The sequence below is a fragment of the Alligator mississippiensis genome, chromosome 1 (genome assembly GCF_030867095.1).
Source record: "Alligator mississippiensis isolate rAllMis1 chromosome 1, rAllMis1, whole genome shotgun sequence".
NCBI lineage: Eukaryota > Metazoa > Chordata > Crocodylia > Alligatoridae > Alligator > Alligator mississippiensis.
The window spans coordinates 344,579,667-344,595,813 of NC_081824.1; the positions used below are offsets into that span (position 1 = coordinate 344,579,667).

Here is a 16,147-nt window from a genome sequence, read left to right on the forward strand (position 1 = left end):
TGGGGATTTACAGCTTCTGATCTCAATAAATAGTAGGATGAACGTGAGTGATGAGGGGTCATGTAGCCGTCAGGAAATTGGGAGGTCCATAGCTGTTCATTCCCAGTGTTCTCATACAGTACAACCTCATTATAATGAAACCCCATGGGACTGAGAGAAAAGTTCACTAAAGAAGGTGCTCACTGTAATTGGTTTGGTCAGCTTGCTGCTTCACTATGATGGAAAAGTCGGTTCTCAGTGTTGTGATTGCTAAAAGCGGTTTTGTTATAAACAAGTGTTGTTCAAATGAGGTTTAACTGTATTTGATCCTTTGAAAAAACTGTAGAACATTGTGGAAACAAAATGTAACATGGCTTTGTGGTGTAATCTTGGCTCCCAAAACACATTTTCAATCTTAATTGCGTTTAATATTATTTTTTGTTTTTGAATAGAAAGATGAAACAGAAATTGAAAACAAAAAACTAGCCCTTCAAATGATAGGCAGTACAACACAACTTGATTTCATGATTTTTACTTGTTTATTTATCCTTTAATGAGTGTCAATAACATTTAATGCTGCTCCTTGTATTTAAAGTACATTCGATAAAATATGACAGTGTATTGCTGTTACTCACATACAGCTGTATTTTCCAATCAGTTATGCAGATGTTCAAGTAGAAAGGAGACAAGAATTGGGCTTGGAAGAAGAGTCCTCAGAAGTTGTCTCTTCAGCGCTAAAGGTACAACCAAATGTGTGTGTATATAGGGTCCATGTTGGCAATTGTGACTCATTTTTGTTCTAACAGCTTCAGAGTCCTGTTAGCCCTACAGATTTAGGTGTATTCCATAACTTTTGTACTTCAGAATTCACTGATCTCTCAAACAGATATTTAAGTGAATTGGAAATGCTCATAAAACTGACAGACTTGGAAATCAGAGTTCACTGTGAAACACTAAAGACACGAGCAGTGGCAATATAAATTTCAACATTCCTCCTTGACAGAGTGTTACATCTTTGACTAAGAGTCTCATTTTTACGAATGAGACTCTTCTTGGGGGTGCTTAGATGATCTTCTGACAATAACTCATCTTGCCAGGGAACTGCATCCTGCATTTTAATATAGAACATACAATAGTTGTTTATTAATGCACAATTATGTACAAATTGTGCATAATTTTGCCTGCTCCATAATGGTATGCAAGCAGCGGTTCTCAGTAATGGATCTATCACAGATCCCTTTGAGGTTAAGACGGGAGTTAATCAAGGGTGTGTCATCACTCCAATACTCTTCTCAATATTCCTTACCATGATGCTACATCTGACCACCAACAAGCTTCCAGTCAGAGTGGGGCTAAACTACTGAAGGGTTGGTAAGCTGTTTAATCACAGCTGACTGAGCCAAAATGAAGAACACTGACCTCAGTCATCAAGCTCCATGATAATGCTGTAGCATGTGCTTACTCGGAAGCAGACCTTCAGGTAATAATCGACGTCTTTACCAAGGCATATGAGAAAATGAGACTGATGCTTAACATTCAGAAGACTAAGGTCCTTCACCAACAAGCTCTTAATGAGCAGTCCCAAGCTCTGGTAATTCACATTCACAGTGAGACTCTGGAGAATGCTGAGTTTTCCCATACCTCAGAAGACATCTCTCACAGAAGTCTGACATCAATAAAGAAATCCAACATTGCCTCAGATGCGCAAGTACAGCCATTGGAGGCCTGAGGAAATGGGTGTTCAAAGATCTCAACATCAGACCTAAAACCCCTACCTTGCCGTATGGAGCTGAGATGTGGGCAACATACAGGTACAGATATCAAGCTACTGAAGAAATACCATCAGTGCTGCCTGCGGAACATACTTCAAATCCAGTGGGAAGATAGCACCAACATTAGCATCTTCTCACAAGCAAACAGCACAAGCATTGAGGCAATGATCATCTGACATCAACTTCACTGAGCCAGCCACGTCATCCGGGTGTGTAACTCCAGATTCCTGAAGGAAGTTTTGTTCTCCCAGCTTATTCAAGTGTATGCTTAAGAAGAGGGCAGAGAAAGTGCTTCAAAGACAGCCTCACAGCCAACTTGAAAAACATGTAACATTGACATCAACTCATGGGAGAGTATCCCCCAGGACCGCCCCAAATGGAGGAAACGTCTGCTGCAACAGTCTCAGCACTTTGAAACCTGATGATGACAACAGGATATGGAAAAGCTTGAGTGGTAGAAACAGCATATCATGGACCAAATCAAGAACCTAGAACAACCCACCTTGCACGGAAACATGTGCCCAAGCTGCAATGGTCTGTTGATCCCAGCTAGACCTTGTCAGCCATCTTTGAACCCACAGATAAGACAATCATGGAAGACAGTCTTTCTGGACTGAGAGGGATTGTTAATGATGCTGGTGCACAAAAAGCATCTAAAATTTCCTAATTCAAAACATATTTATACTACTGTTAGTGAATTAACTCCTGTGTTGACTTCTGTGCTAAATTCCAGACTGGAATGGATACGGTTCAAGTTTCATTACAGCTGAGCTAGGGACAGACATTCAAAAAGCCTGAGCCTGAATTCATTCAAACTTTGCAGGTTAGTCTAACCTGGCTAAGCTAAATCACTTTGTAACTACACAAACATCCCAGACATGCAGGCACATGTCTGCAGTGGCTCAGGCTAGAAGTTGGGGGTGTGCTAGAGCAGCCCTCCCTTCCCTTCTACAGGACGGAGCTGAGTGCAGTGTGGCCAGGCCCCAGCAGGATTAGGGAGGGGTTCCCCCTTCCCTCGATAACAGAGCAGTTATCAGATCTGTTATCACCATTTATCACCCCATCAGAAAACAAACAGCCTCTATCATTAGTTCAAACTCTTCTTAAAGAAGGAACAGAGAGACATTACCACCTGCACCATTGATTAGCTCCAAAAAGACTTAAACTGACACTGCTGTCTGCCACAGCACGGACCATAGCCAGCATGTGGTCTGCTAGCTAAGGCTGAGAGGTGTCTGTGTAAGGCAGAGGGAATGGGAGATCCCTGCTTAGGAGGGAGTGGTGAGGGGAGGGGGAGAGCAGGAGGAAGCCAAGCAGATGCTGCTGTGCTTGCAGCTCTCTGCCAGAGCTGCAGCCAGGGAGCAGAGGGGAAGGGCCAGCCCTGCTGTGGAGAAGAGAGCCCTGCCCATCCCAGAGAGGATGCTGGGATCCTGGGGGAGTCTGGTTTAACTTAAACCAGCAAGGGGTCTGGAATAGACAGTGCATAAACTGGTTTGAGCCAAATCAGTTAAGTCTGATACTACATTCAGCCAGGTTTATCTCAAACCGGTTTTGACCATTTTGAAGCTGATTTATGTGCACTGAATGTCTGTTCTGTTACAGGTTTAAACTAGTTTCTGATCACTTAAACCAGTTTATGTGTAATGTCTGTCCCTAGCCCTGGAAAAACAGGGTTCATATAGAAATGCCAGTTCAGCCTAACATACAGACGTACATATTTCCTGAAACTGTAAGAAACTTTCCTCCAGAAGAACAGAAACGTCCAATTTTTTGCACTACCTGATAGATCTGAGAGGTTCCAGTTTTGGTCACTTCCCACACAAGGTGAAAGAAAGACTATGCAATTCACTGGAGTGAATTGCTCCCAAATGACAGGGCAATAGCTTGCAACATCTCAAACCGAGTAAATCTAATTTATATGCGTCTAGAAGAGACAATAAAAGGAGATGTCATAGACCAGGGGTCAGCAACATATGGCCTCCATCCTGCTTCTTGGCTGCATGTGAGCTCAGTTTCCAGATAGTGGGGGGCTGTGCTGGCACCGGGGAAGTGCAGACTTTGTCTGCCTCCCCTATATCTGCCACTGCCTCTCTCTGTTCCTCACCTGCCCTGCTGTGCCTTCCAGCTGCAGCACAGGCACAGTTGGAAGCTGCCCAACCCCAGCGCAGCTCCCTGCATGCTGTAAGCTGCATGTGTGCTGCAGCCAGAGGGACGGTACACAGAGAGAAGCAGCAACTGCACCTACACTGCAGCCACTTCCCCTTGTCCCCCCACCCCAGCCCAGCTCCTCACTGTTTGGTCCTGGCACGGGTGCAGATAGAGGAGCTGGTTTGGAGCCCTGCAGCTTCCAACTGTTTCTGCGCTGCAGCTGGGAGGTAGGTAAGGCAGGAGAGTGGGGAGAGGGAGAGGAAAAAGAAGCATGAGCAGCATGCATGCAGTTTGCAGCAACCCAGCCTCAGCATAGCTTCCCACCAGCTGGGAAGCTGAACCTGAATGGAGCTGGGGTGGTGGGGCTAGGAGACAGTGCCTCAGCAGGGTGCAGGGAAAGCATCCCCACCATCACTGACATGCTGCCAAAGCCACCCGGCACACATTAGACCAGAGCCAGGTTCCAGCCCCTGGCTTATTACAGGCTGCCAACCACCGCCATAGACACTTTTGCCTACAATTTTGGCTGGTGATAATTGAAACAGCTGTATGAAAGTCAGTTAACACCAGCTGAAGCTCTGACCTCTAGGTGCGGTTATATATTGGACAAAACATCATACCCTTATAGGTGTCATTGTTACTTTTTTTGTAATTTTAGGATAATGGGTCAAGCCTGGATCCTGAACAGCACTTTAATGCACTTGAAATAGGTGCCTCGGTTCTTAACACAAGTCGGACAACCTCTGTATCATCTAGGAGCTCACACAAATCTTCCCACACACCCAGGTCTGACCCTGCAGGTGAGTGATGTGCCTGAGTTAGTGTTATTGTTGTATTATAAAATAACCAAATTGCCAAGGAGAAAAGGGGACAAGGTGTATCACTTATGTTAGTGAAGTTAGTGGAAAGATGCTGATGGTAATGAGAGCATGTGTCTCAAATCTGTCACCCACCCATGGGTATTTCATGTACAATATAAGATGGGAGAGTCCAGAATCCAATATAGTCATTTATCTAGCTTTGGGAAAAGTGATGCTAGTCATGATACTTGCTGTTCATAAGTTCTATGATAAGGAGCATTTTTGTTCCTAAGACAAAAATTGCTAGGCACAGTTCCCAGCTATCACATGCTGTATCATCCTGGAAGTCAATAAACTTCTGACCTGGACAGTTCTGAAACTCCAGGCTAAATTCAGAAGTTATTCATGATTTTTTTAACACAGCCAAAAGTATCAACACGTATCTTAAAGCAAAAAATATAGATTATATGTAGAGGGGTGTATATAAGCTCCCCAGGCAAGGTGGGGAGGCAAGGAGAACTAACAGAATTCTTGGGTATATAAAGAGGCAAATTTTGAGTAGGAGTAGAGAAATGGTAATACTTCTTTGTATGGTATTGGGTGAGACCATGACTAGAATACCATGTCTGTACTTCAGTAAGGATGTTGAAAAGTTGGAAGGGTCATAAAAGAAAAAAAACAGATAAAAGATGTTTCAGGTTCTAAAGAGCACGACTGATAGCAAGAGGCAGAACAGGCCAATCTATTTCACTTATTAAAGAGAAGGCTTAGGTCATGGTTGAAATATCCTGAGGGGGAAATTTCTGACAGAGCATTCTTCAGTCACACAGAAAAAGGCATGAGATTCAAAGGCTAGATGTAGGAGCTAGAGATCTACAGACTAGAAATAAGGCATACATTTTTAGGAGAGAGGGTAATTAACCATTCGTACAACTGTTTAAAGGAAATGGCTTCATCTTCCCTCCAAGTGTTTACCTCTAGATAAAATATCTTACTAAAAGAGCTGCTCTAACCCAACCAGAAGTTGATTCAAGAATTATTAGTGAAAATATAGCTGCCTGTGTTATACACCAAGTCAGGCTAGAAAATTGTAGTGGTTGCTGTGCTCTCTAAATATGAAATCATCAACTGGGGAGCTTCAGACTGCTCTGACTTCTAACAGCATAGCAGTGTCCAGGTGCTATTATACTGGTCCAGGGTTGCTGGCACTCAAGGAACTTTAACTATACCCCTGATGCACCTATAAATCCCTCAAATATTGTGCCATAGTCTAAGTCTGCACTAGCAAGGGATTTGCCTATGCAGAAGACAGCTTTTTGGGCCTTTTGTTCCACTAAACGGGCTGAGAATCTGGTCCATTTTACCATCATCCTTCTTATAAGCCTAATTCACATGTCAAGCAGAGTCAGTAGAAAGGTCATCCTTGACTTTACTGGGAATTTGACTCCATCTATATAATTTCTGATCACATCTTATCATGAGTCTGATTTTAAGCAGTGGTGATTCTTCAGCATGCAAGATCTTACTATATATTCTCTTACAGCTACACCAACAAAGCTGATCACAGAGTCTACCACTCCTTCCCTACAAAGAGCACCCAGCATACAGCAGGATTTGGCCATGAAAAGACTCAGTCAGCCTACCACACTTCAGGTACCTTTACACATGGTCTTAAAGCCAAGAAGTCTTAGATTTAAAGTTACCAGACAATGTGCTATGTACTAGTTTAATAGGAAAAACCATTGCTTTAGGAGGTGACCTGAGATTTGGAGTAGCTGTGCACTGAATAAAGCTTTTTCTTTTTTTAAACCTAGGCATCTTTGCCTTCTCAGCCATCATGTGAACTTCTCCCACAGCAGCTGCTGCCCCAGGCAGCTTTGCAAAATCAGCCTACTCCTATGGCACAGGTGAGCTGGTGATTTGAAACTAATATACATTTGCTTAACAATCTTATGTTTTCCCATTTTGTGAGCCAGAGGAATGAATATAGTCCAGTTTTTTTTATAGGGAACCTGTCAATTTAGATCCAAAATTTTACCTGCTCTAAAACAGCTAGAATGTTGTGGGAGTGATCTCTGGATTATGCCCACACACTTATTTACATGTTTCAATCTGTTCCTGAACATATTAAAAAACAAACAAAACAAAACAAAACACTAATCTGTCTTTAAAAAAAAAAAAGTCCTACTGTCTGTTTTGCTTTGCTGATGCAGCAGCAGGCAGAACAGAAGAAACATGTTCAACAAAGCCCATTCCTTGAGTATGTCCCTACCAGTGAGCATGCTAACTAGAGACTGATGTTACTATTGGGCTTCACTGGCAAGGATCGAAGAACTCAACTATCTTCCTGGCCTGCCAACACTATATTAGCACTGGGTTTGAAGGAGTACAGTTAAATACTGCATTTTTCTGTCACATTATTTCAGCCCTTCCAAAGTTTTCCAAGAGATGATGGTGTAGACCTCCCCTATAATTCAGTTTCCAGAAATTATTTTAAAAACCTGTTAACAGGGGGGTCTGTCCCCTTAAGAAGGAGTAACCAGCTCTGTTAAGTAGCTGCAGCTGTGGGAAAGCTGCTAGGGCTGTGTGAAATGGCTATGTTTCGATTCGGTTTCAGATTCAGCCGTTTCGGAGGACAGTGATTCATTTCGGTGTTTCAGATCACTGTCCTGTTTTGTTTCAGTCAAATCTGTTTCAGCTCTGCTGAATCCCCTCTAAATCTGTTTCAAACAGGCTGCAAGAGAAGCTTTTCACAGCCCTACCCAGCCGGGTGGGGCTTGGGGCCGGGGGGGTTGTGGGGCCCCAGCGAGGAGCAGGACGGGGTGTGGTGGCTTGTCCAGGGGAAGGGGAAGGCCGGTGCCCTCCGTGCAGGTGAGGAGACACCCACATGGATCTCTGATCTGTGTCACGCTGAGTAACGAGGCAGGGAACCAGCACAGAGCGGCAAGCAAGTCTGCTGATCCCTGCCATGCAACCTGGCTCTGCAGGGAACAGAGATCCATGCCAGGGGTTTCCTCACCGGGGCTGCCCTCCCCACACTGCCCCAGATCTCTGCTCCCTGTGGAGCCAGGTCGCGCAGCAGGGACTAGCATGCCCTGCCGTACAACCTGGCTCCGCAGAGAGCAAATATCCACGTCGGGGTCTCCTCACCACTGCTGCTCGCCCCATGCAGCTCTTACGTCGCCAGGGCAGTGCAGGGTGGGCAGCGGCGGTGAGGAGACCCCCGGCATGGATCTCTGCTCCCTGTGGAGCTGAGTTGCACAGCAGGGGAGCAACATACAGCTGTTTCCCTGTAAGCCCAGCTCCGAAACTCTGAAATGTTCTGAAACATTTCCAAAACATTTTGGAAATGTTTCTGAGGCTTCCCTTTTGATTTGGATTTAGTGTTTTGGGTGCTGAAACAACCTGAAACACCTCCGAAATTAAACGACTCCCGAAATTTCGCACAGCCCTAGAAGCTGCTAATAAGGCTCTGCTGCCCTTGCATCTTTCAGATGTGTACCTTATCCCTTTGGAGCTTATACCCAAGAAGTCCTGGAGGACTTCTGATTTAAAGTAACAAAATCCCATTTCTCTTTTTTTTTATATTTTCCACATGACTCCACACCAGCATGCAATACTCACTTTTCTGGGACTCCTGTCAGCTGATACAGCTCCCAGCCATAGGACTGCATCTTGTCCACCTGAGGCTGTGAGTCCTACAACTGTTAGGGACTCTCAACCCTAGCAGCTGCAGAGTCTGGGTCTCAGCAGCACCCCACCCATCCTGCAGGGGCGATCCTTCTGCCCCCAGGGGTTTCATGCACCCCGGGGGCAGGGAGATCACCACAGGGGGTTGCAATAGAGATCACCCTGTAGTGATCCTCCCACCCCGGGGGTTTCACACAACCCCAGGATTGGGGGATTACCCCTCTGGTGACTCACCTGCTTCAAGTGTTCTACACACCCCTGGGATGGAGGGATCACCCCTGCAGCAATCCTCCTGCTCTGAGAGTTTCATGCACCCCTGGGGAGTGGGCATCACCACAGTGATTCCCCTCTGTCTTGGGGATGCATGGGGCTCACAGCTGGGAGCCTCTCAAATGGGGTGTGGAAGGCTCCTAGCTGTGAGAGCTTGCTTTTTGGCAGTCCAAGGGGAGCCTGGGATTGGGCTCCCGCTGCACCAGCAGTAAGGTACATAGGATCTAACATGTAATCCCACGATTGCTCTTCCTGCTATGCACATGTGGCAGGGCAGGAGGCATGATTATATGAATCATGCATTAGATCCCATCGTGCCTTTACTTGCACAGGTAGAGGGGGCCTTAAATTTTTTATTTTTTTTAAATATATGTTTGGAAGGGTATTTTCTTCTTAACATCCTATATCAGGGGTGGGCAAAATACAGACTGAGGGCCATATCCAGCCCACCAATTGATCCTATCTGACGTGCCTGGCTGCCGCTGCCAAGAGAAGGGAGGACTGCGCCCTGGGCCACTCTTCTCTGCAGCAGGCAGGTTCAAGCTTAGCCACATATTGCACAGACTCCTTGGCCCTCCTCCCTGCATCTATTAACCCCTGCCTGGATTCCTTTTGGTGCTTTGGCTGTGCAGTCCTGGTACCGTGACTACTGGTAGCCAGCCCCTCTCAGGATGTAGCATGATGCAGCATACCAAGTAGCCATCCCACTCACTGTGATGAACTGTTGCCACTGCTGCTACCACTGCAGTGCCACTAATGCTTGCTGGGCGTGGTTGGGTGGGGTGGGGGGCTCAGCCTGGGCTAGCCACCCCCAACTTTCCTGGTGTGATGCAGTGGCCCATCAGTGGCCTGACGAACCTAATTGCCTTTTATGACCAAGTAACTAAATCCTTGGATGATGGTGTCGCCATGGACGTAGTCTCTCTAGACTTTAAGAAGGCCTTTGACACTGTCTCTCATCCCATTCTCATCAGTAAATTAGGCGACTGTGGCATTGATGCCTACACAGTTGGATGGGTAAAAAATTGGCTGATGGGGCACACCCAGAGAGTAGTGGTGGATGGGTCATACTCAACCTGGCGAGATGTGAGCAGTGGGGTACCCCAGGACTCAGTCCTCGGGCCTGCACTGTTTAACATCTTCATCAGTGACTTGGACGAGAGGGTTGAAAGCACGTTGTCCAAGTTTGCTGATGACACTAAGATGTGGGGCAAGGTGAACACACTTGAAGGGAGAGAGAGGCAGCAACTAGATTTAGACAGGCTACAAAAGTGGGCAGATGAGAATAGGATGGGGTTCAACGTAGACAAATGCAGGGTGCTGCACCTTGGGAGAAGGAATCCACAGCATACATACAGGCCGGGGAGTTCCCCTCTTGAAAGCACAGAGGTGGAAAGGGATCTTGGAGTCATTATTGACTCCAAGATGAACATGAGCCACCAATGCCAGACCGCAGCCAGCAAGGCCAGCCGTACCTAGTCATGCATCCAAAGATGCATCTCAAGCTGGTCCAGAGAGGTGATACTCCCCCTCTATGTGACTGGTCAGGCTGCAGTTGGAGTACTGTGTCCAGTACTGGGAGCCGCACTTTAAAAAAGATGTGGCCAGGCTGGAGAGAATTCAGAGGAGGGCCACCCACTTGGTAAGAGGGCAGCAGGACAGGCCCTATGAGGAGAGACTGAGGGACCTGAACCTGTTCAGCCTCAGCAAGAGGAGGTTGAGGGAGGACCTGGTGGCTTCCTACAAACTCATCAGGGGAGATCATCAGCAAAGAGCCCTAGTCTTCCCAGCACCACCTGGGGTGACAAGGAACAATGGTAATGAGCTGATGGAAAATAGGTTTAGGTTAGAGATCAGAAGGCAATATTTTACAGTTAGGGTGGCCAGAATCTGGAACCAACTTCCTAGGGAAGTGGTCCTCACCCGTATCTTGAGCAAATTCAAAAAGAGGTTAGATGATCACCTGTCTGGGGTCTTGTGAACCCAGCATTCATTCCTGCCTGTGGCAGGGGGTCAGGCTAGATGATCTGATCAGGTCCCTCCTGACCCTAGCTACTATGAAACTATGAAACAACACGGAGGCAGGGCAGCTACTTGGCACACTGCATTGTGCCCCATCCCATGCAGGACTGTGTAGTGCCAACAGCATGTGGGCACAGAGAAGCTTGCATGCTACCCAGCCTGCCCTGGCTGTGACAGAGCAGAGCAGCATGGGTCACAGCCCTTCCTCCCCAGACTCCTGGTAGTGGTCAGCAGGCTGGATAGGATTAATTTCCTCACCCCAACAGCTCACCAAAACTCCTTAAGTGGCCCTGCAGCCCATATAATTGTCCACCCCTATCATATATCCTCCTCCTTCATAAATGAACCTGGAGACATGCTGTCTGACTTACTTCCCACCACACCTACCTATCCTGCCATCCACATTGAAACAAAAAGTACTGGTTTCCCAGTTGTGTTCCATCCTTCAGTTCAGAGTAGAATCCAGTTGAGCTGCTATAGGTGCAGTCCCTTTGAATTTTGATCAAATTGAAAGACCAATTCCAAACTATCTCAGTGCTGATATCATACTCATCCTTTTCACTGGCAGCTAGGCTCAGTTGATCACAACAATACCTCTAGAAAAGTTCAAGAGGCAGGATTTTTCCCCTATATTAGTAATTCTAAGACCAGTAAATAGAGCACCACTACCTTTCAGATGAGGTTGCTGTCACATTTACCCTATACAAAAGCTATCTCCGGAAAAGGGTAGTAATTCTCCACAGAACGGGGCAGTTTTCATAAATTATTAATTCTTTTTTGTGCCTCACCCCTAAAATAATGAGTATGTCAGCCTAGGGGGAAAAAATCAGTTATTTAAAAAGACCATAATTTGTCCTTTGTTTGTATCAGCATTAAACAAATGAACAACAAAATCCATGCACACATGCTTTCCAGAATAAAAAAATGTTCTTAACTTGCTAGTTGATTATTTATCAGTAGTTTAAGAAGTGAGACATAAACTCATGGCTTTTGAATTTGATCGCCTGTAATAATCTACTACTCTGCCCTAAGGATGCCAGGGTGTTTACTAAGAGTTGGCAGTACTTTGTCTTCTTGCATTCCTAGAATCTTTTATTGCATAGCTGTTTCAAAAAGTTATACTGCTGCTCAAGGCACAAAACCTGATATGTCTGGTTCTCCTTTACACTATTTGCTAGATGAAATTTACACCAACTTTAAGGTGCCTTTTACATTGCCAGAGCCACGTAAATGAGGCTTGGGATCTCTATGTTTTACCCTTTTGGGATTTATTTCAAACAAACATTTTTGTCTCATGCTAAGTTTTAAGTTCTGAATGGCTTATTATCTAGGGTTTTTTTAAATAAACCTTAAAGCACAATTGTAACCAGAAGTAGTTGGAATGCAAATGTCCAGCTTAAAATCAAAATTCTCTCCATTAAAAAATTAGTTGATGTGTCTTATTCACTCTAAAAAAAATTCCCCTAAAACACAATAAAAATGTTACTGTCTTTCATTTTAAGAAACCAAATACTGAACAAACTGATGATCCTCTGCAACTAGACAAAGAAAATCTGTGAGATTTCATGGATCGCAGTATTTGAGGTTATATTAGTGTCTGGAAAGCTGGTACTTCTATGGTTTTCATTTTTCTCAGTATACCTCAGAAATTTGGAAATGTTATAATCAACTGCTGATGACAGGGTGAAGGTTATAAAGTGTTTACTTTGGAATATCTTAAGTTGAGCTCTATAATTTATTGAACAATTAGAACTTTTTTCATTGCTAGTTGAGCAGCTGCTCAACCTCCGGCAAATATGTCAAGGCACGGGTCCACTGCTGCTATCCTTTCCTGTGACAAAAACAACAGGAGTTTTTTCTGGAGTTTTTCTGGGAGGTGGCATAGTTAGCATGTAATGCAGCTGAGTCACAGGAGTGGAGAAAATAAAACCAGTCAAACAAACAAAAAAAGACAATGCTAATTTTTTTCTTAACTGATTCCTTTTTGCAGACAAGCTCACATGTTCATGCACTAGCATAAAAAAGCCACATGAAATATAAAACAAAGAAGAAAATACCATATTTACCCGTATCCAAGATGACTCTGAATTTAAGATACCCTCCTCCCCAGTAATTAGATTCTGTACATGGAAGATGTATAAATTTGTTCTCATTTTCCATGTATACAGTCTAATTATTGGGGGGGTTGTCTTAAATTCAACCTCCTCCCTCATTGCAGTGGGGAAAGCAGTGGTAGGGGCCCCCAGCAGGCAGCGGAGATCAGGTGGTGGAGGAGACAATAGGAGCAGTTGGGGGGCAGGCAACTTGCCCGTCATCAACTTATCCCCCCACATCGTGCCAGCCAACCCCAGCAGCCTCAGGTCCCCACTCCCATCACCCCCATACTCCCTCCTTACCCCCATCTTCCCCCTTATGCTGCTTCTGCCTGCCCCCGGCTCTGCTCTCTCCTGCCCCTCCCCTCTCTCCCCCCCACTTTCTTTTGCTCTGGTGCCAGCAGGCTCCATTTGCACTGCAGCATGGAGCATGGCCTCAGCAAGACTGCTGCTACAGGGCCAGGCTGGACACATGCTCTATGCTCCAAGTTGGAGCTGGGATAGAGCCTGCTATAGCAAGGGTAAGTGGGGAGGAAGGGGAGGGAGAGGAATGGGGGAGCAGAGGCTGCAGGGAGAGGGACAGGAGGAAGGGGGTTAGAGAGGGAGATGGGAGAGTGGGGATAGGGGCCCAAGGCTGTATGGGGGAGAAACAAGGGGTGCAGAAGTGGCAGGGAGTGCAGGCAGCATCTGCAGCAACTCTGGTCCTGACCTGGGGTTGGGGCTGAAGCCACAGAAGCTGCCAGCCCCCTCACTACTTCATACTTGATTCTAGGGCAAGGAGCTTTTTTTTTTCCATTTTAAATGGGGGGGAACCTCGTCTTGGAATTGAGTACATATGGTATCATCAGTCATTTTGTCTGAACTTGAAATCATGTACTTTAAAAATAACTTTGAATAATTATTTGAAAGCAGAAGCAAAATCTTTTGCTTTTGACTTTGCACAACAAATTCAAATTTCAAACTAATCCCCCAACGTAACAATTATTCTTTTAGTAAAAATATTGAAGGAAAATTAGGCTCCGTTCCCAAAGCAGTTTAAAAGTAAATTGGATTGATTGATTAGGCCACCACTTCCCAGCCTTGACTGGTACATAGGCAGCACTGAGCAAGTAACACAGTGTGGGTAGTGTCCCACTTTTTTCTCCCTTATCAACCTCACTTTTAGCATTTTGGTTTCCTATGGCTGTGAACAACATTAGAAGAAGTTGTAAGCAACATGTTGCCAGTGATCCATGGTTTGAGGACTTCTGAGTTAAAAGGAACCATTTACCTAACATTATTCTTCTCTGTCAAAATTTTTGGATCAAGAAGTTCCCTTTGAAGGAATTGGAGGTGTTTTTCAGTTTCCAAGAGTTATTTTACAAAACCCACCTATAATAGGGGGCATCTCTACCCTTAAGAGGAGATAGCCAGCCACATTGAGTAGCTGCAGCTGCAGGGAAGCTGCTATTAAGGGAGTGACTCACTGAGCATGTTTACACGTGCATATTGAAGCACTGCAATAAACTGCGATGCTTATCGGTGTGTCTACATGTGCACCTGGGATCATAGCATGTTGAGCCAGGTCAGAGCCAGTTCAACTGGCAGGTGGTTCTGGGGGTCAGCCTGCCCCCAGCTCAGGGTGTTATGGAGGGGCTGGCAGGGGCACACGGGTGCTTCATTGCAGGACTAGCTGGCAGGCAGCCCCCACACTGAAGCACCTTCATGCCTCAGCCAGCCGGGCAACATCTATACATGCACTGCTGTGGAGTTTTTTACTTTGCAGCAGGATAGTACTTGTATCTATAAGCACTATCCTGCTGCAGAATAAATCAGTTTACTCTGGCGTAATTGGGGTGCGTGTTTAGGTGCACAATGTTTATTGTGCAGCTAATTAGTCTACCGTGCAATAAATGTCTCATGTAGACATGCCCGCTGAGAGCTTTAAAAGTCCCAGAGAGGAGAGCAGAGGGAGACTGTGAAGAAACAGTTTGGAAAGGAGGAGCTAACTGTGAATAAAACAGCTTGGGACAGCAAAGGGTGAGGCTGCTGTGCTGAGGTCCAGATTCAAAGGGGTTCCCCTCTGAGTGCTTGTGACAAGACATCATGGCTTGATTTATGGTTTGTTTATTTGCCTATATGTTTGTGGATTAAAGAGTATATGTGAGTTGGAAAGAGTAGCTGAAGAGCTGCTTAAGGAGCAAATCCCCCTTCCAGAAGCAGCAGGCTAAGTACCCTGCTTATACCACCTTCATAGAGCCATTGTGAAGCCAAGATTAGTTGTGTTCACATGTTTCCAGATAGTACAATTCCACTTTTCATGGCAGGGCACCAAGGGGCCCTAGAAAAATGCTGGGTCAACCTTGAAAAAAGAATTTGGTGCCCCTTCGGAGTCACTTATATTCATCACCAAATGGCATCCATGGTTAATATAAATAGGTTAATATTTCACTTTTGGAACAGAAGAAAAGTTATCCCTGGCCCTGCCTCCCACTTCCTGTACCAATTAGAAGTCATACAAACTTCCCTCCAGGGACTTGAGAGACTCTTTTCAAACTGTGGGAAATTGCTGGGCTGCATAAGGCAGGGCTGTTGTTTAAAAGCAAAAACCTTCTGGGCATCAGCACCGTAGTAAAGATACTCCAATTATTGTAATTCATGTTTCATTATTTTCATGCCTTCTTTTAACACATAGCGACAGGTCCTGGAGGGTCTTGGCACACCCGGTTCCTGCTTATGCCAGTATGCATCTAGGGTTCTCTCACAGAATGGGGAAGTGTGACACCCACATAATCTTATCACTGATCTTTTCAGGAGTGACAACTCAGTTCAGTGCAGAACATACTAAATGGATATGAGAAGAGGAAAGGATCCCTTGAGCAAAGAATTCTTCTTAAACAGTAACCTGTGATTTAGTGTAAAGCCCCTTCTTGTTCCATACATGTAGCTATAAAGGAAAATTATTAAAAAATGCTCTTCCTCACTCTAAGAAAGTTTTAATGGATACTTCAAATACTGTATTTACCCAAAACCAAGATGACCATGAATTTAAGAAGACCCTCCCAATAATTAGAATCTATACATGGAAAATGTATACATTTGGTATAATTTTCCATGTATAGAATCTAATTATTGGAGGATTGTCTTAAATTCTTCCTCCCCCAGCCCCACACCCTAATGAGGAAAGCAGTGGTAGGGGGATCAGGCAATAGGGGGCAGGCAGTAGACAGGGCAGTAAGGGGGAAGGCAGTACAGCAGATGGGGGGCAGGCAGTAGAGCACTCAGGTGGCAAGTGGGAGGACAGGCAGCTTGCCCCTTGCTGTTGACTCTCCCCTCACCTACTTTGCCCTCCCCCCTCCCCCCCCCAACCACACACCTTTTGTGTCTGCACATC

At 45.4% G+C, this 16,147-nt stretch overlaps 1 protein-coding gene across 3 annotated transcripts in view; it reads left to right on the top strand.

Annotated features, from left to right (window-relative positions):
- NPAS2 (neuronal PAS domain protein 2) overlaps positions 1 to 16,147 on the top strand; it is a 165,877-nt gene that overhangs the window by 129,521 nt on the left and 20,209 nt on the right. For all 3 annotated transcript variants that reach the window (XM_059721007.1, XM_059721006.1, XM_014600315.3), the window contains 4 exons: positions 638 to 719; positions 4,558 to 4,699; positions 6,243 to 6,352; positions 6,514 to 6,606. In XM_059721007.1, the coding sequence (XP_059576990.1) occupies positions 638 to 719; positions 4,558 to 4,699; positions 6,243 to 6,352; positions 6,514 to 6,606 (427 nt within the window). The remainder of the gene's footprint in view (positions 1 to 637; positions 720 to 4,557; positions 4,700 to 6,242; positions 6,353 to 6,513; positions 6,607 to 16,147) is intronic.